Source organism: Pangasianodon hypophthalmus, chromosome 20 (assembly GCF_027358585.1).
Source record: "Pangasianodon hypophthalmus isolate fPanHyp1 chromosome 20, fPanHyp1.pri, whole genome shotgun sequence".
Classification (NCBI taxonomy): domain Eukaryota; kingdom Metazoa; phylum Chordata; class Actinopteri; order Siluriformes; family Pangasiidae; genus Pangasianodon; species Pangasianodon hypophthalmus.
In genome coordinates, this window is record NC_069729.1 from 21,031,479 (window position 1) to 21,055,072 (window position 23,594).

At 37.2% G+C, this 23,594-nt stretch overlaps 1 protein-coding gene across 5 annotated transcripts; it reads left to right on the forward strand.

Moving 5' to 3' along the window:
• Positions 1-10,173: 10,173 nt before the first annotated feature.
• Positions 10,174-23,365, forward strand: calcoco1b (calcium binding and coiled-coil domain 1b). Of its 5 annotated transcripts, none has more exons than XM_053227279.1 (14): positions 10,175-10,365; positions 12,941-13,118; positions 13,282-13,384; positions 14,377-14,585; positions 15,756-15,968; positions 16,613-16,761; positions 17,808-17,877; positions 17,975-18,229; positions 18,562-18,699; positions 19,551-19,613; positions 19,691-19,784; positions 20,985-21,115; positions 21,293-21,357; positions 22,547-23,365. In XM_053227279.1, the coding sequence occupies exons 2-14, from the start codon at positions 12,981-12,983 to the stop codon at positions 22,569-22,571; spliced, it is 1,653 nt and encodes a 550-aa protein (XP_053083254.1). In that variant the 5' UTR covers positions 10,175-10,365; positions 12,941-12,980; the 3' UTR covers positions 22,572-23,365. The 5 variants fall into 5 exon arrangements, with proteins under 5 accessions (XP_053083255.1, XP_053083254.1, XP_053083253.1 ...); XM_053227278.1 differs by having other exon boundaries at positions 10,176-10,365; positions 12,946-13,118; positions 22,569-23,365; XM_053227277.1 differs by having other exon boundaries at positions 10,177-10,365; positions 22,569-23,365.
• Positions 23,366-23,594: the final 229 nt, after the last annotated feature.

Consider the following 23,594-nt stretch of genomic DNA (forward strand, 5'->3'; position numbering starts at 1 on the left):
ATTTTTGGAAAATAAAACTAAAAATAAAAATATATTGTGGTTTAGTCATTAGGTAATAATTTTGTCTTTCTGTAGGCAAAACAACAACATTAACAGAACAAAAGACAAGGTGATGCATGTTTGTATATATACTGTATCTTAAAACTACAATATTTTAACATTTACTGCATACAATATTCACATAATGTTCCAGCAGAAACACTACAGAACTTGTCTATTTATATCTAAAACTTTCATTAATAATAAGTAAGACTGCTACTTCAGGAAAATAAACATGCTGACTGTTAAGCCTGTTGGTCTCAGGCATAAAATCAATGTGTAGTTTATTAATTTAAGAGAATTGACAGATTATTGATTATTTCAATTTTATTTTCAGGGTGTAAATGTAAATGCAGAAATTCCATCATTCACCAAAAGCTTAGATGATTTAGCTGCATGAAGATTGGAGCTCAACCTTAAAAGTCTGGTGTTGAATCAGTGCTGAGGAACTGCAGGCGTGCTGCAGGGGGCACCACAGACCCTTCAAACCCAACAACTGCTCAAAATGCTGAAAATCAGCTGGAGAAGCTTCTAGAAAAAAACACATTCATTAGCAATCTGTTTTTTTTTCCTCCAACATTTTGAAATTTCTTTAAAAAAAAAAATACAGACATGTTTTCACTTAGAGGCCAGACGTAAGGTGTTTACTTCAAATATTAGATTCTGAGTTGGATTTATAAATAAATTTATAAATTTATGTCTAAAAGTCTTTATCATGATCTTGTAAATATATTTTGAACAAATTTGTGGTGTCTCACTGCACACACACACACACACACACTTAAGGACACCTAAAATGGACAAAAAAAAACGCATGACGTCATTCTCCCTGCAGCATAATTTACACCACAGGCGGAGATGTGATTAAAATTAATTAAGAGGCGCGGCCTAGTTAAAAGGGAGGATTACAGGTCAGACAATGAGTTCATCCATCATCCACTCATCTTACATTTTCTCTGTTTATCTTACACTTTATCTGTTTCTGCTCACAATAACCACATCATACTTTTACATTCATACACACTAAAAAAGAGAAGAAAACACACACACAACGATGCTTTAAGATGATGTAATGTTTCACTTTGTTCCCTACACTGTTCTTATCTCTCTCTCCCCAGCTCTCTTTCTCTCTCTCTCTCTCTCTCTCTCTCCACAGCTCTCTCTCTCTCTCTCTCTCCCCAGCTCTCTTTCTTTCTCTCTCTCTCTCTCTCTCTCCCCAGCTCTCTTTCTCTCTCTCTCTCTCTCTCTCTCCCCAGCTCTTTCTCTCTCTTTCTCTCTCTCTCTCTCTCCCCAGCTCTCTTTCTCTCTCTCTCTCTCTCTCTCCCCAGCTCTCTTTCTCTCTCTTCCCATCTCTCTCTCTCTCATCCTGCACCAGTTCATCATTAATATTCCGTCGCCATTCCTCTGCAGCACTTTGCAAATGGAAGGCTGGGCATAATTTCCCTAAAATGCCGCTTTTTTATCGCCTATTTCTCCTTCATCAGAGCGGCAGAGGGCGATTGATGGCTGACAGCATGGCGTTTTTACGGTCAGATTTATGGCCTCGGCTCCTTTACGGCTCACACTCACCAAAACTGCTTATTTCTGTGAGAAGATTTAGTCGCAATGGTGTGTGTGTGTGTGTGTGTGTGTGTAGAGATATATAATTCCTTCGAGTTCCAGCCCAATTTGTCTGTCTGGAGTTATGCTTTCAGGGGTAAATACAACAAACACCTTCATATGTTACATCAAAACAAACCTCGGAGTAGTAATTTCACCTAATTACATGAGAGAGAGATAATAAACACTGATAATGAGCGATTACTGATACTGGTCTTCGTTCTGTTTTCACTGTGGAAGCTGCTGTTCTCTTCAGGAGTCGCTGCTTTAACTCACAAAGACAAGAAGTTTATTAGTGAGAAGTTTAGCATACCATGGAAAAGGTGTCACAGTGTTCGCTGGTGTGGTGGTGAATTACATTTACTGTGTATTTCCAGCTATCAGTGATCAGTTCTACTAAAAAATCATTATTTTCTCAGTAAAATAGGTGCGAGGAAATCACTAGACATATGAGGTAGACACATGAGTTAGAACATCTCTAAATGAGATCAGCATGAAGTTAGAGAGTAATTTTAATAAGCTGTACCTTTCCTTTATAAGCACTTGTTAGTGACCCTCAAGGCTCCATGCTCTGTACCTTTATGATGTTTCTTTAACATAGGGTAATGAATGTAGTGTAGCTTTATTTAAAAATAGTATTATTATGAATAATTCAATACTAAAGACCATGTCTGAGCACCTCAGAGAAACAAAACGTACCTTTTTTGTGGAAAATGTGCATCAGAATATAGCTTTCTAATGAATGTTCTAATCGAACTATTACAAAAATGTGAGGAAAGTTTCTTGGCCGGAGCCGACGCCATTTTTGAAAGTAATTTACCACGCAGTTATGTAGACACTTACAGTTTGTGTAAAAGTTGATGGTATTTTTTTTTTTATGAGTTCGGTTCCATGGTCCAGGAAAATAAATGGCCTGAAATAAATGTAACAAATAAATGTAAACAAATGGGACGTAATGGGTGTTTGAATTAGAATGAGTGAAAATTAAATTGACATTAAAATCACAGCGTGTTATTTGTGACAGCTTTATAGTAGAATTACAAACGCAGAATGAATATTCATGTGGCATTTATCTTCCGATCTGTTCACAGGCTCAAAACTAAAAGTTTAGCTTTACGTGTTATATCAGTTACCTGAGGCAAGCTTTGAAGCTAATGATAGTATTTAACAGGTAGTGATCTTTTCACTTATATATATGCTATCTATCTATAAGCTTTATTATATCTAGGCTATATAAGATCAGCATTGTTATGGCTGTTTGAACACGTATAACTGTATTAAAGATGGAGAAATGCACTGTTGTATGTGCGGTGGTGTTAAGAGCACAAAACACACTGCCCTGAGTAAAAACACTGCTACTGTAGTAATAATTCACAGGTGGAAAAGCAAAACTAGCAATCAAGTAATAGTAAATAAGTCGTCTGGTGAAAAACTGCTTGAGTAATTACTTTACAAACTTTTTCTACACATCTATGATTAACACAACTAATCCAAAAAATGTTCTGTATCTGAGACACTTATCTTATCTAAGCAGGTGAGCTCTGCAGAAGTGAACACCACCTTTGTTATCAAGTGTAAATAGAGGAAGGTAATGTTAGTTAGCTAGCTCATGCATGTTTCTAGGAACATATTTATCAGTCTAGCACTTACGCATTATCCTGAGCATTACCTATAAACTGTAGTAGTGCTGAGATTATATTTAACACAACTGCAATTACGACTGAACCTCCAAGTGACATGTGAAGTTTAATACAGAGCTTTCATTCTGTAAAACATCTAAAGATCCACTGAGATTTCTTCTCCAAGGTGGTGATGGACTTTTATTAATAACAAGGATTCAGCACAGAAAGGTCACCTGGCTTTTTATTCACCATGGAGAGAAAAAAAAATTAATGCCGTCCACCTCAAAGATGGGGAAATGTCTCGACGCAAAATCCTGCCACGTCTAGAGTAAACTGCAGATAATTCCAAGTGAATTCCTTTAAATAAATCTTTAAATAAATCGCAATGAAGTGGTCACTGAAAACAAAGGAGCACTTTCATCTAAAGTCTGAGTCACTTTTAAGTTTGAGATGTGTGTGTAACAGCACATAAAAGCAAAAAATACACTCTGTAATTAAGATATTTAAAGTGAAATCTCACAGAGTTGGGAAATGTCAAACGTCTATAACTGCAGCCTCCAAACCCATCAATCAATCAGACATTGCCAAAGCCGCCTCAAAATCACAGGACGACTCTGTAAAACCACCAATTACGGACTGCTATCACGCTTTACAACTCGTCTGCTGTGATTCAGGACTTGGACAACATCGATGTGGTTGCAGATTAAAACCCTAAAATCCTCTGTTTTGTATCTAATGAGCAACAGATGCCGGTTTTAGTGGCCAATACATCATTACATTTACACTGCAATCTGTGAATTATATCATACAGAATGTATTTACTGAGTGTTCTACTTCCTTATTTATCATGTATTTGATTGCTGCTTTATTCTCATTTTCTTTCCTCCAATTTATTTTGCTTTACTCAAGTATCTCCTGAAATACGAGCGTAAATAATGATATATAAATGTTTTAATAGGTATAAATGCTACAGTGGTACAGTGGTGGCGTTGTCGCCTCACACCTTCAGGCTCGCTGGTCTGATCCTGGTTCCTGGTTTGATTGTGTGGGTTTCTTCTGGGTTCTCTGGTTTCCTCCCACCTCCCAAAAACACACTGATAGGTGGATTTGCTGAGCTAAATTCCCCCTTAGCATGAACATGTGTGTGTGTGTGTGTGTGTGTCCAGGGTGTATTCCTGCTTCACGCCCAGCGTTCCCGGGATAGACTTCAGTTCCACCTCCACCCTGACCAGGATAAAGTGCTTACTGAAGATGATTGAATGTTCAGAATTTCTGCCTGGAAGAAGCATTTCCAAGAAACGTTCATGAAGATGGATACTCCTTTGACCAATATTTGTAAGATACCGTGTGGACGATCACATTGTTACACATCTGTTAAGCATGAGCGATGCAGTGTTAATATGCGCTGCTGTGAATTTATTATAGAACTCGAAGCCGGCGTCGTGGACAGGGATCCCTCCTTCACCAACACGTCTAGTCCTTCTTATTACTAATGTGTGTATCTGAAATCCCCTTAAAATGTACTTCAAACAAGAAGGAAGCTATTGAAAAAAAACTATTTCAGACATTTGACCTTGCTGTGACCTTGACCTTGTTTGGATGAATTCCAAAAACTAAATCAGTTGGTATGCTGGTTATGATGATAACTCCATATAAATCCTACAAACATTCAACCACTTGCTCTTGAGATATCGCACTAATGAGAATCTCGGATTGATGCATGGACGCACGGACAACCCGAAAACACAACGACGATGTGTGTCGCCTATCTGTGTACCGCCTGAGTACGATCCCCATTTGTTTGTTGTCTAGCAAGCTACAAAAAAATCATAGCTAACATAACAGACTACATCTTACAAACTACGCTAGTGTTATGGATTCTTTATGATTAGCTAACGGTTGCTAATAACGAACTGAAGAAATCCAGTGTTGTGCCTCTAGATAATGAATATCGTTAATGTAAAAAAAAAAAAAAGGTAATATTTGCTCACTTATTTGCTTGTTATGATAACGTATTAGCTTCACACGAGGGTGGCACTGGCCACCCATGACTAAGCTCGGCCCTTGTGTGTTATAGATTACATCAGAGGTAATTAGGATTAAGATCAAATAAGCAGCCGTTCTTCAATCTTTTAAAACATAAATAAATATAATAAAAACAATATTACCTGAAGCATCATCGGGCCGTAAAGTTAAAAACAAAGATTATAAAAGGTAGATAAGAAGAATTTAGTTATAACTTCCTGTCCACTTTAGCTTGTATTATGGACACACCTAGAAACCCAGAAAAGTTGAAGGATCTGTTCATAATTCTGGATCTGTTTTGTGTTGGAATGTGTACATAATTCATAATAATTCATGTTTGATATTGAAAACTCCAAGCCAACAAGTAGCTTAACACCCAAAAAAGGGAAAAAAACAGAAAAGAAGAAAGGGGAAAGGAGGTGAAAGATCTTTGTGTGCTGCAGATCTTGGACAGCGGCGTGTATCAGATGGGCGATCAAACACTAATCGTTCCCTTTTGGCCCTCAGAGTATAAATCTGTCATTAATTGTGTGGAATTACATCAAATCCAGAACATTCTTTATGCAGCGCGCGAGTCAGCGACAGTTATACGACGAGCAATGCAGCACTAAACAGATGGGGCAGTTCGGCTTTGCATGCTAACTATCCCTTTCACTGCCTCCCTCCATTTTTTATCCCTCCATCCTGCTGCTGAGAGTGTGTGTGTGTGTGTGTGTGTGTGTTTGGCTGCATTGCGTATAGCCTCTCTCCGTGTTTTCATTCCTGCCAATCTCTCCTTTTTTTATTGTTTTCTTTCTTATTTGTTTATTTCCTCTGCTGTCCATCTTTGTGTTTTTCTCCTCTCACTCACTGCTTCGGTGTCAATCATGGCTTCTTTCTTTGTCTTTTTTCTTTTCTTTCTGCACTCATACTTGATCTTACACTTGATTTATGCTCCACTTTTAAATTTCTGAGTTTTTTCTGCTCATCAAAATAAAAATAAATAAATAAATATAAATAAAAATCACCCTGCATTGCAGAGTCACATCCAACATCCACCTGCTTTTCCTGTCGCTTTAATTCCCCCCTGTAATGACCTTGACCCTGAATCTCGCCTTCGATTATGATTTGCACTGACATTTTGGCACATAATCAAGCAGGAATACGCTGGCTGAGAGACCCATAAAGACCAAAGCAATCGCTCCAGTTTTTCCCCAAAGATTCATCTCTTCACACTTTAACTGAAGAAAAAAAAGAAGAAGAAAAATCCAGGGATCATCGAGACTTCTTATAAACACAAGCTTGGGATTGTTGGACCTTTTCAGTTTGCAGTGGAAGGAAAAAAATCATCAGCAGTCAAAAATATTCCATGATAAAAAGAAATGCTCCATTATAACAAAATACTCCATGATAAAAATACTCCATGATAAAAATACTCCATGATAAATATACTCCATGATTAAAAAAAATACTCCATGATAAAAATACTCCATGATAAAAATACTCCATGATAAATATACTCCATGATTAAAAAAAATACTCCATGATAAATATACTCCATGATTAAAAAAAATACTCCATGATAAAAATACTCCATGATAAAAATACTCCATGATATCATCATGTAGATGTCCAAGAGATAAAGAGAGTTTGTGTTCACATGTTAGAATTGTGATTGTGATCATAACAGAAGCAGTCAGGTTCAACAACTCAGGCATCAAAAGCAGGGTTTAAGTTTTAAATGTAAAACTTTTCCGAAATTTTCAGAACATAGGAGTTTACGCTTCTTTGTGGTTTCTCGATAACGTGTAACAAGCTCCTTTTTTTTGGCTCATTAACTTGAAGAGAGAGAAAAAAGAGAGGCTGGTGAGGGAACGACTGTTTATAGCTGCTATAACGTAAGTGATGATGGGAACTTTCCACAACGTAACTATAAACGGATAAATAGTATGACTTTTATAATGAAAAATAATCAACTTCAGAGTTGTAAGAGTAACTCCATCTCACACACACACTCACACACACACATGCACACACACACTATTTTCATCTCTTGATTGTTGTCTTGATTGATTTTTCTTTCCTTGTCATCTGCTGCAAACGTTTCCATACTGCTGTAAAAGACCTACTTCACCTCTCACTTCAAACAACTTCACACTACAGTCCACTTAGGACGATTAGGGAATTTAGAAAAACGAGGAACTAAACAGGAAGTGTACAAGTTCTGAGCTTTTACAGCATTTCTGGGGTAGAGTTCTCTCCTCACAGTCTCTGGTTTGATCCTGAGCTCAGGTTCCTGTCTGTACCGAGTTCTCCCTCTGTCCTCTGGGTTCTCGCTGGTTTCCTCCCTGAAACATGCCACACAGTGGGGTGATGACTCTAAATTACCCCTGGGTGTGACTGAGTGTGTGGATGTGTGTGTGTGATGGCTTGGTGCTCCATCGAGGGTGTATTCCCACCTCACCCTGGGCGTTCCCGGGATAAACTCCAGATCCACCGGATCCCTGATCAGGATAAAGCGCTTACAGAAGATTAATGAACAAACATAACAAAATGTAACGTTCATTCGTTTTGGAAATGAACTTAGCCTATGTTTATAAGTGATTTTTTTTTTATCTTTAATCTTAATCTTACAATACATTTCATTAGAAAAGTGTTTTTGGATCATAATGAGTCACTTCAGTGTGGAAAGACTCTCCAAGGTTCACGACTTCATCACTTCAGCCATTACTATTTCAGAAAGATGGAATAATTTTGTGTATGTATTTATTTATTATGTCCTTTTTTAAATATTTTTTTAAAAAAGCTCCTACTTCTGACATCACAAGGTCGAAAAATCCTCCATCACTGATTAACCGCTAACTAACACTAACCTATCTGGTTTATCAACAGTGCACAGATTCCAGTAATAACTCATATCTTCACTGTGTTCCATGAGATACAGAAAGAGATAAACATGGCACATGGTGCTGCTGGAGGACGATGAGCTCCCCCTGCTGCTGCGCTGTGGTTCATCCCCAGGTTTCTTCCTCTTCAGCTTCATCTCAGGGATGATTAGGGCACTGATGATGTCTGTAGAGCTGCATGATGATAAAGATGATATACTATAAAAAATTAGGTCATTTTTTAATCCACTGTAAGAAGGCAATGCATTAAAAGTCTCTTCTTTGTGATTTTTTTGATGTGTGTGTTGAGTCTTGACCCACCTCAGTGACGCTAACACAAATCCATTCCACATGCCCACATGCTGTCTGGCTCTTATCTTTATTATACGATGCCTTAATTTAACAAATTTTCCTAATTTTCCAAACCCTGCACTCCACCCCAAACACACACATACACACACACTTTTTTTTTAAATGCACACTGTTTCTTCTTGTCTTCATTGCTTGAAGTGAACACGGTGTTGTTTTCTCTCTCTCTCTCTCTCTCTCTCTCTCTCTCTCTCTCTCCCTCTCTCTCTCTGTCTTGCCGTCTGCTGCAAAGCGTCTCTGTTCTGCTGTAAAACCAGGGCCTCACCTCCCCCTTCAGCCACAGCTCAGTGTGTTAAAGCCAATTAGCTTATTTCTCTGTGCAGCATGAAGCTACCAGCTCACCGTCGCTGTATGATGGCACTGATGATGAAGACTCAGAGAGAGCTTCCTGACCCTGACCCTGACCCTGGAGAACCTCCTGTCCTGCACATGTGTAGTGTTTTCCACAGCTCTCTCTGTGAAGAAGTGAGTGTGTTAGAGCAGGGAAAACACTACAATGTGCAGGACGCGAGGTTCTCCAGGACCAGGGTTGGGAAGCTGTGGCTTAGAGGATGGATAGAGAATGAAATTTCTGAAACTTCTGCACTGTAGGATGTCACGACGATAGCTCTTGAAACTTTGGCCTGGAGAGTCAATCACCTGGACTGGATATATGTTTACTACATATTATTTTAGACTTAGTATGAGTGACAATACAATACAATAACACAATAAAAGCATCTGAACCCTAACTGAGATTAAAATAAAACTTTAAACCTGTAAAATTCCTTAAAATATTGATTTCACAGTTCCATCTTTATTTATTTTTTTACTTGTAAACAAATTAATTAACAAATTCACTGCTTCTAACATGAACAAAATCACATTAAAACACTGCCAAAGTCATATTTATATTTATTTATTTTACTTCCTAACACCATGCCTCTGTCACACTTTGATATCCTAAATTTAATAATGTTTCTTATCTTATAGGTTCATATTTTAAATAAATGCACCAGTATTCTGAAGAACAGGCTGATTTAAAAAAGATGTAAATACTGATGAAATTGTTTTAAGTTACACTGCCATCTAGTGGTGATTTCTGCAGAAAGTCTGATCAGTGCATTGAGCAAAATGACCACAAAAAAACAAACAAACAAGTAAACAAACAAACAAACAAGCAAACAAAAGCACCAAAATTTCTCCTTATCCTTGTGACATCCAGATATGAGGACATGCAGTGTCACTTCACTCCTAAACTACTTTTTGGTTATTGATATTGATATTGTTTATAGTTTTCAGTCGCATCTGAGAAGAAAAAAGAATTAAAAAGGATAAAATTGATTTTACTTCATCGTTTAAGTGAGGTGAAATTTAGTTTGTAACTCATAGTAGTATGGAAAAGTCTTAAAATACATAAAACTAGCAATAAAAGTACAAGTTTACATATAAACAAATATATATAAATAGGTTACATATTACTGTATATGTATAAGCAATCTTTTTTTTTCAATAACAGAAATAACAGTACAGATGCTTTTAAAGAACGCGGGTAAATAAAGTCATCAGTATGAAAACAGGGGGGGCGTGTCGAAGCTGTCACGTGGTCCACCGTGTGGGAACTTCATTTCCCATGATGCACCAGTCAGGAAGCGGTCAAAGCACGCACGTGCGTTTTGTTATTGTTGTTGAAGGTGAACGTGAAGCCCGAGTTTTTCTGCCGGCATTTCAGGATCAGCTTCAGTCCCAAGACAACAAACTCAGTCCTGAGTCCTGAGTCCTGACTGCAAAACAAACAAACAAACAAACAAAACAAACAAAAAAACCCTCCAAGTAGTCTGAATTTCAACTGATTCAACATCAACAAGGTAAGAGTGAAATGTTCTTACTGTAACTTTTACTTTAAAAAAAAAATAGAAATGTATGAAATGAGTGGCTTGCAAATTATTATTAATTTTTATTTTTAAATTCATGTTTTAATGAACAAATTCCAGAATGATCAATGTAACCTATTTATTTATTTATTTATTTATTTATTTATTTATTTGAACATCTTTTTAATCAGTTTCTTTTTTCAGCCATAACTTGGTCATGTATCTATTTTTTATTTTCTGGAATATTGATCCATCACCTAAAAATAATCTATAAAGGAAAAAAATAAAATTTAATACAGATTAAGAATTTTGAATGGGTGGTAGGTATTTAATTTAATTTAGAATTTTTTTTTATTCTGTGACATATTGATACTTTGCCTAAAATTGTAAAATACAAATTTAAATAAAAAATAACAAACAAATTTATAGACATTTATTATGTGGCATTGTTCATTTTTTTTATTTAAAAAAAAGGCATTATAAATTAAAATATCAAAAATAAACATGTTTTGTGTTTTGTGTGGCCCGTCCTTGTTTATTTGCAGTGATGACTCAGATGACTGAAGTCATGTCTCTGCATTGATATACACTCCATTAGCACTTGCCGTGAATAAACATTCCTAGAAGCAGCGCTCTTAGCACATCATGTCAAGTCATTTCACAACACTCCGAAATCTAATAGCTGTTTGGAAAACAGCTAAATATAGTGGAGTGTAAACACCATGTTCTCCATGTGACTGTGTGTGTGTGTGTGTGTTCATACAGCAGGTCTGAAGAATCAAAAATAAATTTGTTCTAGAAATAATGATCGGATATCCAGGGAATGTTGGAAAGTTGTACCTTTGAACACCTGTGTGTTATTCTTTGGTACAATCCATCTGCAAAACATTTCTAGCAAAACCTTTGTGCTAAAAATATTGATTTACTTATGATTTATTATGAAAATATGATGCACATGTGATAAATCTTATAGTAGGCCTAATAACAGCTCAATGACATCCTTATGCTAGCTTAGATGTCATGTTGTGTGTCTATGTGTGTATGTCTATGTTTATGTTAAAAGAGAGAAAACAAAAAACCTCTTTAAAACAAAAAGTGAATAAAACTATAAAAACCTGTAACTGCTTTAAATGTTTCATATGAAATTGTAAGCTCGTTTACACCTTCGACGCATTTAGAGTGGCGTGAAAATTGTAGCTAAGGCCCAAGCTGAATATTACTAAATACTAAAACTCTAAATATTACACCATGTTAGTGTTTACTGTTCATACACGCAGTGTAGTAGAGGTGTGAGCAGGGGAAGTGTTGCTCTTCTGGTCTTCTGATTTTTATTATTTTTATTTTTATGAATACAGACTGCTGCCCCCTGCTGGTCTGATGAGTTATTTACACAAACACACCTTCAGTGTTTTCAGGTGCTTTTTGTTAAAAGGTAAATAATTATAAAAATAATTATTGGCTGTTCACCCAAGTCTGTGAAGTTTGTAAGAAAAAAAAAAGACTCACAACAAACCAGAACAACACAATTTAACAAAACAGGACAAAGGAAGGAGGTGAAGGTGGTGTTGTAGACTTGGAGTTTCTCTGATGGGTTCTAATGATGGATGTTCTGTTTAACGTGCGGTTTAGAGAGTTCTAGCTTTCCAGGTTAGTAGTGTGATCTTACTGGGTGTTGTAAATAATAATTTTAGAAATGGTGCAACTTTTCACAGAAGATGTGAGCGCTAGTTTTAGGGCTAGTTTTTCAGTATCAGCTTGGTGTCTTAGGAAGGTCATGAGAAGATGTAAGGAATAAAATGTTTCAGAATGTGCTGTTAAAGGAAAATAAGAGTTTTATTCCTCTTATACTACAGCAATTTGCCAACTGTTACAAGTTTTTATTTATTAAAGAACGTTATGTCATATTTTTTATCCATTTACGCTTAATGTTGAGGAACATCAGTGATACAAGTTAGTTCCTGTTGTCACTTACGTTATAGCAGCTATAAACAGTCGTTCCCTCACCAGCGCTTCTCTCTGTCTTTTTTTTTCTCTCTCTTGACTTTAATAAGACAAAAATAAACCCAGCTTGTTACGTCACATTACCAAGAAACCGCAAAGAAGCGTAAACTCCTCTGTCCTGAAGACGTCGGAAAACTTAAAGTTACAGCTTTACCTCTGACTGTTACAAAGCGCTGACACTGGAGACTCCTTCCATAAATGTTACATAAACGATTACACACATTTTAAATATTAGCAGAGCATCCGCTGTACACGTCCCAGTGAATGAGCTGTTACTATAGAAATGATAATGTACTAAAACGAGTGCATTAATTATAAATAAACCTGTGATCTGCAGCTGCACTACTGTCATTAGAAAAATAATCAACACCTTCTAACCAATCAGAGTCCAGCATTCAGCAGTGCTGTGGTGTGAAACACAGAACTCTTTCCATCCTTCAGTAGAACTGATGAAGCTCTGTAGATGAGTGGAGAAACTTGTCAGTGCTACAGGTCCTCAGTTTTGAATGCGTTCATCACCTCACGTTAGCTGACTATCACGCTTCATCAGCTGTTTAATTTATTCCAGGACAGAAGCTCCATCTTCTCTCTGACTCTCTGAAACTGCCATGGAGAAGGAAGAGCGTTGGAAGGTGAAGTTCAGGAACGTGGCTCAGACGTATTTCCCTCAAACCAGAGTGGAATGTCGCTATACGCTGACCCGTGAACACAACTGGAGCTGCCGTGACTGGATCGGGCTCTTCAAGGTAAAATTAAAATCTTCTCAGCCTCCAAATGTTCTCAATGACCAAGTCATGATCCTGACTTGTCTAAAATCAGTTATTTTTATCGTAACTGTTAAAATTCCTCTCAGTGTATTCAGACTTTCAGACCCGACTGTCGATGTGTCGTTATTCTCTCTGGTCTCAGGTCGGCTGGACGTCCGTGAGAGATTATCACACTTACATTTGGGCTCTTGCTCCTGAAGATTACTCACTGGGCAAAGACGTAAACTGCAGCATCCTCTTCCACCGTACGTCAGGAAGCATGCTGTTACTCATCGCTCTTACCATAAACAAATGAATTCATCTTAAAAATATTACAAATTAAAACATTTTAAAAGGAATTGAAAGGAAATGACAGTAGGAGGAGATGGAATTCATTTTATAGTGAGTATTTTTTTTTTTTTTACTAATTTTAAGTTTTCTTTATTTTTACATTTTTTTTCATCCAAAGAATTAATTCCAGCTAAATTTAAAAAATGAATGAATGAACGATGAAAGCAAGTATGATCAATTATCACTGGGAATGTATTTTTTCTCCATGTGCTCGTTAGATTTTTTTTTAACATAAAAAACTAGAGTTGTTCAACCACCACTGACTAACTAACTAACTAACTAACTAACTAAATGAATGAATACATAAATTGAAAGCAAGTAGGACTCATTGGCATTATGAAAACATTACTCAGTAAATTTAAGTGATGTTTTTGCATTTCTGTCTCAGGACCAAGTGAGTGTTCATGTTAGCAGTCAGTGTGGTGGAAATGTGAAAATGTTACTAGCTTTCAAATTTTTTAATTTTTATTTTAATTTTTTCCTAGCTACTCCTGCACATTACACATTCTGGCCATTACACTTTTTTTTTTTAAATATAAAAAATTAATAATAAAAAAAATCCAATAAACAAAAGAAAGTAGAGCCAATTAGCTTTATGAAAACATTAGAAAATATTAGAATATGTATATTAAATTATATATATATATTAAAATATTTATTAATATAAATTATTTGTAGTTTTTGCCTTTCTAGCTCCTTCTGCAAACTAATGTTGGTTTGCTAGTTATCATAATAACTGCTAGTTAACCTAATAACTGCTAGTTAACCTAATAACATCATTTGCTAGCTTTCTGTAAATATTATCGATGCTTTCGCTGTTCTCTGTGATCAACTTTGAAATTGTAAACATGAATTTTACAAACAGATAATTAATAATTAACAAGGCGACGTCTTCTTTCACTTCCAGCGTCTTATCTGCCGAGCCCCGGCCCTGCAGCGTACCAGTTTGTGTATGTAGACGAGCTGGGTGAGATTTGTGCAGTAAGTCCTCAGTTCACCTTCAGCGCTCCGAAACCTCTGGATGAACTGGTGACTCTGGAAGAGGAGAGAAACGGAGAGGAGGAAAACGAAGGAGAAGACTTGCTGCTTGTTGTGCCAAGAGCTCAGATACTGCAGGTCAGAAACGCAAACAGAGAGAATACAGAAAACGTACAACAAATTTGCAAAATGATAAAATTATTTGTCAAGTTTATGCTTATGATCGAAAAGAATCAAAGATTGCAATGTTTCACTTTTTTAAATATTATTTATTGGCTGTTATAAAAACCCTGTATGACGTATTTTTACTCTTAATGTACAAATTTTCAGTCTGGAAAGCTAGCTAAATCAACGCAAGCTAGTACTAAAAAAACCACTAGCGCATAATGGTCATATTTAAGGTTAAATTGAGACTGTTATACTTTTTATAATTCACATAAATCACTGTTTATTCCCAGAAGCAAAGGGAAGCTGTGAGATTTCAGTGTCATATGATCCACACAGTGTTCTTGTACAGTATTATTACTAATCACGCATGATCTATAATTGATGTACAGAATTTACTAAATGTTAGCTTAAGTGAAATTTAAGCTAAAGTTCTCAAGGACAGTATTCGAATGGTTTAAGTCACGTTGGATGATTATGTTTCTTAGTTTCTTGTTGTTTTTGGGAAATTATTAAACAGTAAAAATGCCATTAAACAGTATAAATATGATGTACATGAGTTTCATTTACACAGCTATGCTAATGATACGTAAATGTAACGGAATATGTATGCATTGTGTTCTAAGTGGATAAAAAACAAATACAAATACAAATTTAAAACATTCATTCATTCATCCTTAGTACCTGCCTGGTCAGAATTGCAGTGGTTTAAATTCAGCTATTATTTTGTTTATATTTTGAGAAATAGACCCTACTAAATGCATTAGCAAATACTATGGACAGGTACAAACACAAATAACTGCTGGAGTGGGATTAAAGGAAAAATAGACTCATCCGCATCTTTATTAAAAAAGAAAAGAAAAGAAAAACCTTTCCTGTTTAGGCCACGCCCACTTCGGGTTCAAAGTTGAATACAGATACAGATATTTAGAGCACTAAACAGATACAGATACAAATAATGTCACTGTGTTTAAACCCCTAAAGGTATAGATTTCCATTCCATCTAAACGTCCATTAGATATTTCAGGTGTTTCCTTATGGAGTGTTAATCCAATGTGTAGTAAAAACAAGGCCTCAATGCTGATGAACTTGTTTTTTCAAAATGAATACGTTGCCATTTTCCCCACTTTTTCCCCCAAACAGAGCCACCTGGAAGCCTGTCAGAAAGAACTGTCGCTGTTGCAGAAGAAGCTCGGAGCGTCCAGCATGGAACTGGAGAAACACACAGAGAGAATCGAAATGGAAAGGAAAGACTTCGAAATGGAAAGAGCGGAGATGAGGAACGAGATCAAAGACCTGAGAGAACGACTGAGATGCAGCATCGAGACGATCGAAAGAATGGAGGACAAACAAAAGGTGATTGGTCAGAAGGTGTTGATTAATTTTCTATAACAGCAGCTCTGACAGTAGTGCAGCTGCAAATCACAGGTTTATATTAATGCGTTATTCTAATACGTTATTGTTTCCATAGTAACAGCTCATTCACAGGGACTTCACAGGTACAGTGGACGCTCCACATAAAAGAATTAAATGTGCGTGTAATTATAGATATTTTGTAAGATGTTTATGTAATATTCATGGAAGGAGTCTCCAGTGTCAGCACTTTGTAACAGTCAGAGGTGAAGCTGTAACTTTAAGTTTTCCGACATCTTCAGGACATAGGAGTTTACGCTTCTTTGCGGTTTCTCAGTAACATGCGTAACAAGCTGTGTTTTTTTAATCTTATTAACTTGAAGAGAGAGAATAAAGAGAGGGTGGTGAGGAAACGACTGTTTATAGCTGCTATAACGTAAGTGACAACAGGAACGAACTCGTTTCATTCAACATTAAATGTAACTATAAACGGAAAATATAAATTAGGAATCTGGAATGGTTGGTAAGTTGCTGTGGTGGAAGAGGAATAAAACACTTGGGAATGTGCTGTTATAGTGTGGTAACAGTAACTCCGCTTCAACACTCAGCATTTTACTGTATTTTGCTGCTGATGTTTTTGTTCTCAGGATGTGTTAAAGTCTCATGAAAACATTTCAGTGGAGTTTAGCAGCTTGTTAACAGAAAGAGCCGAAAATCAGCAGCGAATTAAAGACCTGGAGGAGGATGTGAGCAGCTTAGTGCAACAGAAACAAGACACCGAGGCTGAGTTAGAGAGGTGAGTTAAATCCACGGCAAGCCTCAGACACTACGCTCTTACACAAAGGGTTCTTCAGAAGGTTCTTTGTAAAGTTACGGGTTCTGTACTTCCTCAAAAGGCTCTAGTCTGAAACCATCTCTGGCAACTGAACAACTGAAGAGCCCTTAAATCAGCCCTGAAATCAGAACCAGTGTTCTGAAGCTTTTTGTCTTAATTTTAATTTTGGAGTTATACACGTTTTAGTTCATCACTTCTGGGAAAACAATAAAACATTTTTGATGACTCATCCTGTACTGGTCATGTTTTCATCCAATTAAATGCTCTCTAGGACATGTATATGCCCCGCCCCTAGGGGCGTGTCTCGCTCTACAATAGCTCATTAGCAGTAAACATGGTTCATCTGTGTTTTTGGCCGTGTGTCTTCCTACACACTATTCCAACAGTTGGTTGAAGTTCACGGGTGGAGTTTGCGAGTTGGTGGTCATGTGACTTTTCGGAGGCGTGTCTTACCAACTTGGAGCTGTTCAGTGCATAACGTCAAACACACACGGCGTCTCGTTGTCTAGGATACTGTCCTGGTTAAAGGACAACAGCTGAAAAAAACCCTCTCCCTATGAACTTTTCTGTCTTCTACATATTTAGCTAGCTTGCTAAGCTGCTGTCAGGCATGGGTGTGGCTTAGTGTATCGCAAACGCTATTGGCTGTTCAAACACTTCAACACGCTGTCACTCTGAGTTCCTGTTTTGAGAGGAAATACATCAGCATACGGAATAAAATCCTGGCTCTCAAGACATTTCATGGGGACTTTAAGGCATCTAGATTTCTTTTTTTTCTAAGATGTAGAAAATCTGACCTGAAATATATATATATATATTTTCCAGAAAACTTTATACCTTTATTACACACTCATGTAATGTATTTTAATTTATAACACTTTCAGTCTTGTAAAATTGAGTACTCTGGAAAGTTCTAGTAACCAGAAGAGCAGACTCGATGATAAAGCTGAAGTATTTGGACAATAGTTTAGCAAAGCTGCTGTATAAAGATAAACGTCTGTGTGCAGGATGAAAGAGAGAATAAAAAAGCTGACGACGCAAAGGAAGGATGAGGAGGACGAGAGGAGGAAATTACAGGTGACTCGAGTGAAGTGTCTTCAAACAGCGAGACCCTGGTGCTTATGATCTGTTTGTCTTTTCTTCTTGATTGAAATGTTCTTTTCTTCCATATCAGATGGAGGGTAAACATTGTCGTGAGGAGATGCGGGTTCTTCAGGAGCGTCTGGAGAACAGCGAGCGCAGTGCAGAGGCGTTACGGCGAAACCTGAGTGAACTCGGAGCGCTGCAGAACCAGAACCAGGCCGAGCTTCACCAGATCCGACTGCAGGCGGCTCAAATGGCGCTGCAGCTCTCACAGGCCAACCTGAGCCTCCGAGAAGGACAAGCGGCGTGGGCTAAAGAACGAGAGAACCTGAGGAAGAATGCAGAGGTGAGAGCTACTTCCTGTTATTATCTGGGAAAAAATGGTACTGTGGCCCTTTTAGTCACGTTTTTTTGTTATAAATCATTTAACATGTTGCATTAAATTTGTGTTTTTCTTTTGTCTTCATTTGCAAGTGTTTAGTCTATCTATCTATCTATCTATCTATTTTTTAGCTCATTATCCCTTGTTATGTTTTTCCTAACATTGTATTTAGCCATTACTATGTTAGATTCTTTTTTTGTCATACAGTTTTATCAAACTTGGTAACTTGGGTGATTAGGACATTTATTTTTTATTTATATTTATTTTTCTTTTCTTTTATTTTTTGATCCTGACAGCTGGATAAGGAACAAGTCCAAAAACTGAGTCATGAGCTGCAGAAGAAGGAAGAATGGCTCCAGGAAGAACGAACAGAGCGAGAGAAACTGGAGCTGGAGCTTGGGAACGAGAAAGCATGCAACCGAGTAAACAAACCTGTGTGTGTGTGTGTGTGTGTGTCTATAATTAAACAGTCATCATCATGCTCAGGGTGTTTAACACACGGCTCGGTCGTGTTTCAGGGTTTGGAGTGCACATGATCATCACTGTTGCGTAATGCAGATTTTCACCACAGCACTCGCTTCCTTTACTACAGCGGAGAATTAAACACCTGATCACTCAGAGAGCAGTCAGTAACCTGGCCTTCTGTAGCAGCTACTGATGGAGGGGCGAGAGAAAGAACAGATACAGGGTGGAGAGAAAGAAAGAATGAAAGAAAGACAGAAAGAAAGAAAGAATTATTTACTGTAGCAGCTACTGATGTAGGGTGGAGAGAAAGAAAGAAAGAAAGAAAGAAAGAAAGAGAAAGACAGACAGACAGACAGAAAGAAAGAAAGAAAGAAAGAAAGACAGACAGAAATGGTGGGAGGGAGAGAATAAGAGAAAACAAGAATTAGAAACAAGAGAGAAAGTTGTAGAATGAGAGAGAAAAAAGTCAAAATACAGGAAGAAAGAGAAAAAGGAAAGAACATAGAAAAAATAAATATGAAATATAAATAAATATGTAAAATAAGCAGAAAGAAGAAAGAGAAGAAAGTAAAGAAGTGAGTGAGGGAGTGACGGCCTACCATGTGCATCTGCACTGTGTGTGTGTGTGTGTGTGTGTGTGTGTGTGTATAATTCCAAGCTGCTGATTAGTCGGCTGTGAAGCCGTGGGTGATTTCAGACTGTCTTTCTGTCTGTGTGGAAAATTTCTTTAAAATTTCTTTAAAACTGAAATATTGAATAAATTTTTATGAAAATAAAACAGTGTGTGACGTTGCTGTGTGTTGTGTGTTTTTTCGCTCAGGAGCTTCGTGCGAGTGTCCGAGCCATGCAGAAGGAGCGAGAGCAGCTGCAGCTGGAGAAACAGGCACGGCTTCGCACTGAAGGTTCGAGCTTTTGCTTTATGAACACGTTCAGTCTGATGGTGTGTTTCTTCCCGAACAGGAGCTTCTGGATCATATCCGAGTGTTCCGGCTGCGCATGGAGAGGGAGCGGGACGCTGCGTGGGCTGAAGCGGCTTCCGGCAGCAGGATTGTGGGTCTGTCTTTACGCAAAATCCCCATTTATACGACAATTCTATAAGAAATCATGTGATCCGCTGCACATTTATAAGAGCAGAACTTCAACAAGCTGCACAAAATATTACAATCTCTAACCGAACACACAATAAAACCTGTTTCTACAGAATTCATTTCTTTAACTGATGAAATATTGATGACGTCCTTCACTACACTTCTCTTTTTCAACATTATAAAAAATGATCTTGAACAGAGTCGAATGTATCCAGTATTTAAAATTATAAGACGACAATAAACTAAATATACGATTATTAAACCTGGACATTTTTACTAAAATTCAGGCCTGAAATAGTTTTTTTCTACTGGCAGAAAGAAAGAAAGAAAGAAAGATCAAGTAAACATAGAAAGAAAGAAAAGAAAGAAAGAAAGAAAGGATATTTTGCTAGTTTAGAATTGTGAATATTAATATATTTATAATCAGGTGTTTTTTTTTTTTATCGGCGTAAAAAAGACCTGAACATAATGATTTTTGACCTGAAATTTTACGTATGTATGTGTGTGTGTTGTGTGTGTGTGTATGTGTGTGTGTATGTATGTGTATGTATGTGTGTGTTATATGTGTGTGTGTATATGTACCTATGTATTGGTGTGTGTATGCATGTATGTATGTATATATGTGTGTGTGTGTATGCATGTATGTATGTATACATGTGTGTGTGTGTATGCATGGGCGTGTGTGTGTTATATATGTGTGTATGTATGTGTGTGTGTGTGTGTGTATGTGTTATATGTGTGTGTGTGTGTGTGTGTATGTTTTATATGTGTGTGTGTGTTATATGTGTGTGTGTGTGTATGTGTTATATGTGTGTGTATGTGTGTGTGTGTTATATGTGTGTGTGTGTGTATGTGTTATATGTGTGTGTGTGTGTATGTGTTATATATGTGTGTGTGTGTGTGTGTTATATGTGTGTGTGTTATATGTGTGTGTGTGTGTGTGTGTGTGTATGTGTGTATGTGTTATATATATGTGTGTGTGTGTGTGTGTTTTGTGTGTGTGTGTGTGTGTGTATGTATGTATGTGTGTGTTATATATGTGTGTGTGTGTGTGTGTGTGTATGCATGTATGTATGTATGTGTGTGTTATATATGTGTGTGTGTGTGTGTGTGTGTGTGTATAAGGGGATGCGGGGAAGCGAGCACTGACTCTGTGTTGCGTTTAGTGAACAGTGACGGCGCAGCAGCGACTCTGCAGAAATCTGACAGTAAGGAAGCTGAGAGACTGAATCTGCTCCAGACGGAGGAACCTGAGGAGAACAAACCCACGGAGCAGGAGACACACAGCACACACACGGTGATCCACAAACATTATTCACACACTATCAATAATCATAATGATATGAATTTATATGAATTTATATCTAGAATTCTGAATGGTTGCGATTATAAAATTAGGTTAAGGGGCGGAGTTAAAGCTCATAGTCAGGTTTTTATTGATGAATCAATCAGTATTGTCTGTGTGTTTTTAAAGGATGTGGGAGAGAGCTGGGAGAGTGAACCACAGACTCCATCTGAGATCAAAGAGAATGCATGGAGGTAAATAATAATAATAATAATAATAATAATAATAATAATTAGCGGATTTTATATTTAGGATGAATTTGGGGATACTGAGAGCATCTTTTCATTTTAATTTGAATTTTTGAATTTTAAAAAAATGAATAAATAAAATCAAATAAAATCCCCAACACATGATACACTATATGGCCAAAAATATGTTGACACCTCACCATCGCACCTGACCATGATACCTGACCATGACACCTCGCCATCGCACCTGACCATGATACCTCACCATCGCACCTGAACATCACACCTGACCATGATACCTGACCATCACACATGACCATGATACCTGACCATCGCACCTGACCATGATACCTGACCATGACACCTCGCCATCGCACCTGACCATGACACCTCGCCATCGCACCTGACCATGATACCTCACCATCGCACCTGAACATCACACATGACCATGATACCTGACCATCACACATGACCATGATACCTCACCATCGCACCTGACCATGATACCTGACCATCACACATGACCATGATACCTGACCATGATACCTGACCATCACACATGACCATGATACCTGACCATCACACATGACCATCACACATGACCAGCGCCCCTGACCAGCGCCCCTGAACATCACACCTGGATGAGCTTGTAGTAAAGGTGGCTCCTTCACTACGACTCATTCTACTGCAGATGTTCGTCTACGCAGACTGCACAGCTGTGTGCTTGATTTTTATCCACCTGTGAGCAATGAGCGTGGCTGAAACACCTGAACTGAATCATCAGGAGGGGTGCACATACTTTTGGCCATATAGTGTACATATCTGAAATCCAACCTAATTTAAATATAATCTATATATAATCTATAATATAATTTAAATATAAATATATCTGTACATGATTTGGACTTAATTACTATTATTACTGTTTTGCAGTAGCACATCTTATACATATACGCATCATATATTAAAAAATATATTTTTTGGGGTCAACTTCCTGTTTGATGTTGACCCTTAGATGACGTCACCTAAACTCATGTTATTTCTATCAAGCAGAAGATAAACACTGTTAAGTTTTTCTGTCCTAGTTGACCTCAACACACACACACACACACACACACAGAGAGAGAGAGAGAGAGAAACGCGTCCCTCAGTCTTCTGCATGCGTCTTTAATTCCAGCTCCACAGCCTTGTTCAGGGTTTGTGTGTTTTCTCTGCAGTGAGTTTGCTGATGCCCCCTTGTGGTGAGATGCGGCAATGACACACACGAAAACACACACACAGGAAAACCTGATGCTGCTAGTTAATATCTGCAACAACACATCATGTGCTTGAGAGGAGTGTAACGTGTCAAAAACAGAATTGTGCAAGCCTACTCTGTGTGTGTGTGTGTGTGTGTGTGTGTGTGTGTGTGATTTATAGTGTGAATGTGTGTGCTATTTATTTTCTGAATGTGTGTGTGTGAGGTTTTTACTCAGTGAATAAAACGTTCTGAATTTATTCTGACATTATAAATCCAATCAAACCCAAATTTCGCTGCACATTAAGATGTAATCGGTTATCAGATTACTGTAGCGCAGAATAATCCACTAACTAGTTCATTGGCATAGAATCAGTTTATAATCAGTCGCGGTGTGAAGATCAGGTGATTTGGATCGATGCATTAATTTAAAACTGATTCGAGGCTACAATCAGAATTAAATTATTATTAAAAAAAGAACAAAGGCTGAACTGGTGTGTAAAAATTCCTATATTTAAACTGATGTGTAAATAATTTAACAGACTAGCAAGCTGATTTGTCCGTAAACTTAAAATATTCCTTCTGTTCATCATCGTAGCAGATTCACTGTAGCTGAGTTATCGTTAAATATTGAACCTTTGCCTTATGAACTGAATCGTATGGAATGAAGTCTGAGGTTTACACTCCTAATAATTACTGCCTGAACACACTAACCAAGAGGTTTATAAATCCTTTTCTTTGTGAATGAAATTGTCAATAAAATGGTTTATTTATTGACGATGGGTTCATGATGTCATTTTTAAAGTGACTTTTGAATAAAGTATTTTTAATAATCCAGAATTTCAGCATCATTGTGACGATAAAAGAATATTTTTACAAAAATTTAAAATATGGTTTTTGTTTAGTTTTCTTTATCAGCTTTTCTGCCTATTTTCTTTCTTTCTTCCATATTTTTGTTTTGGTCTTTTTTCTTTACTTCTTTTTTGCTCATATCTGTCTATTTATC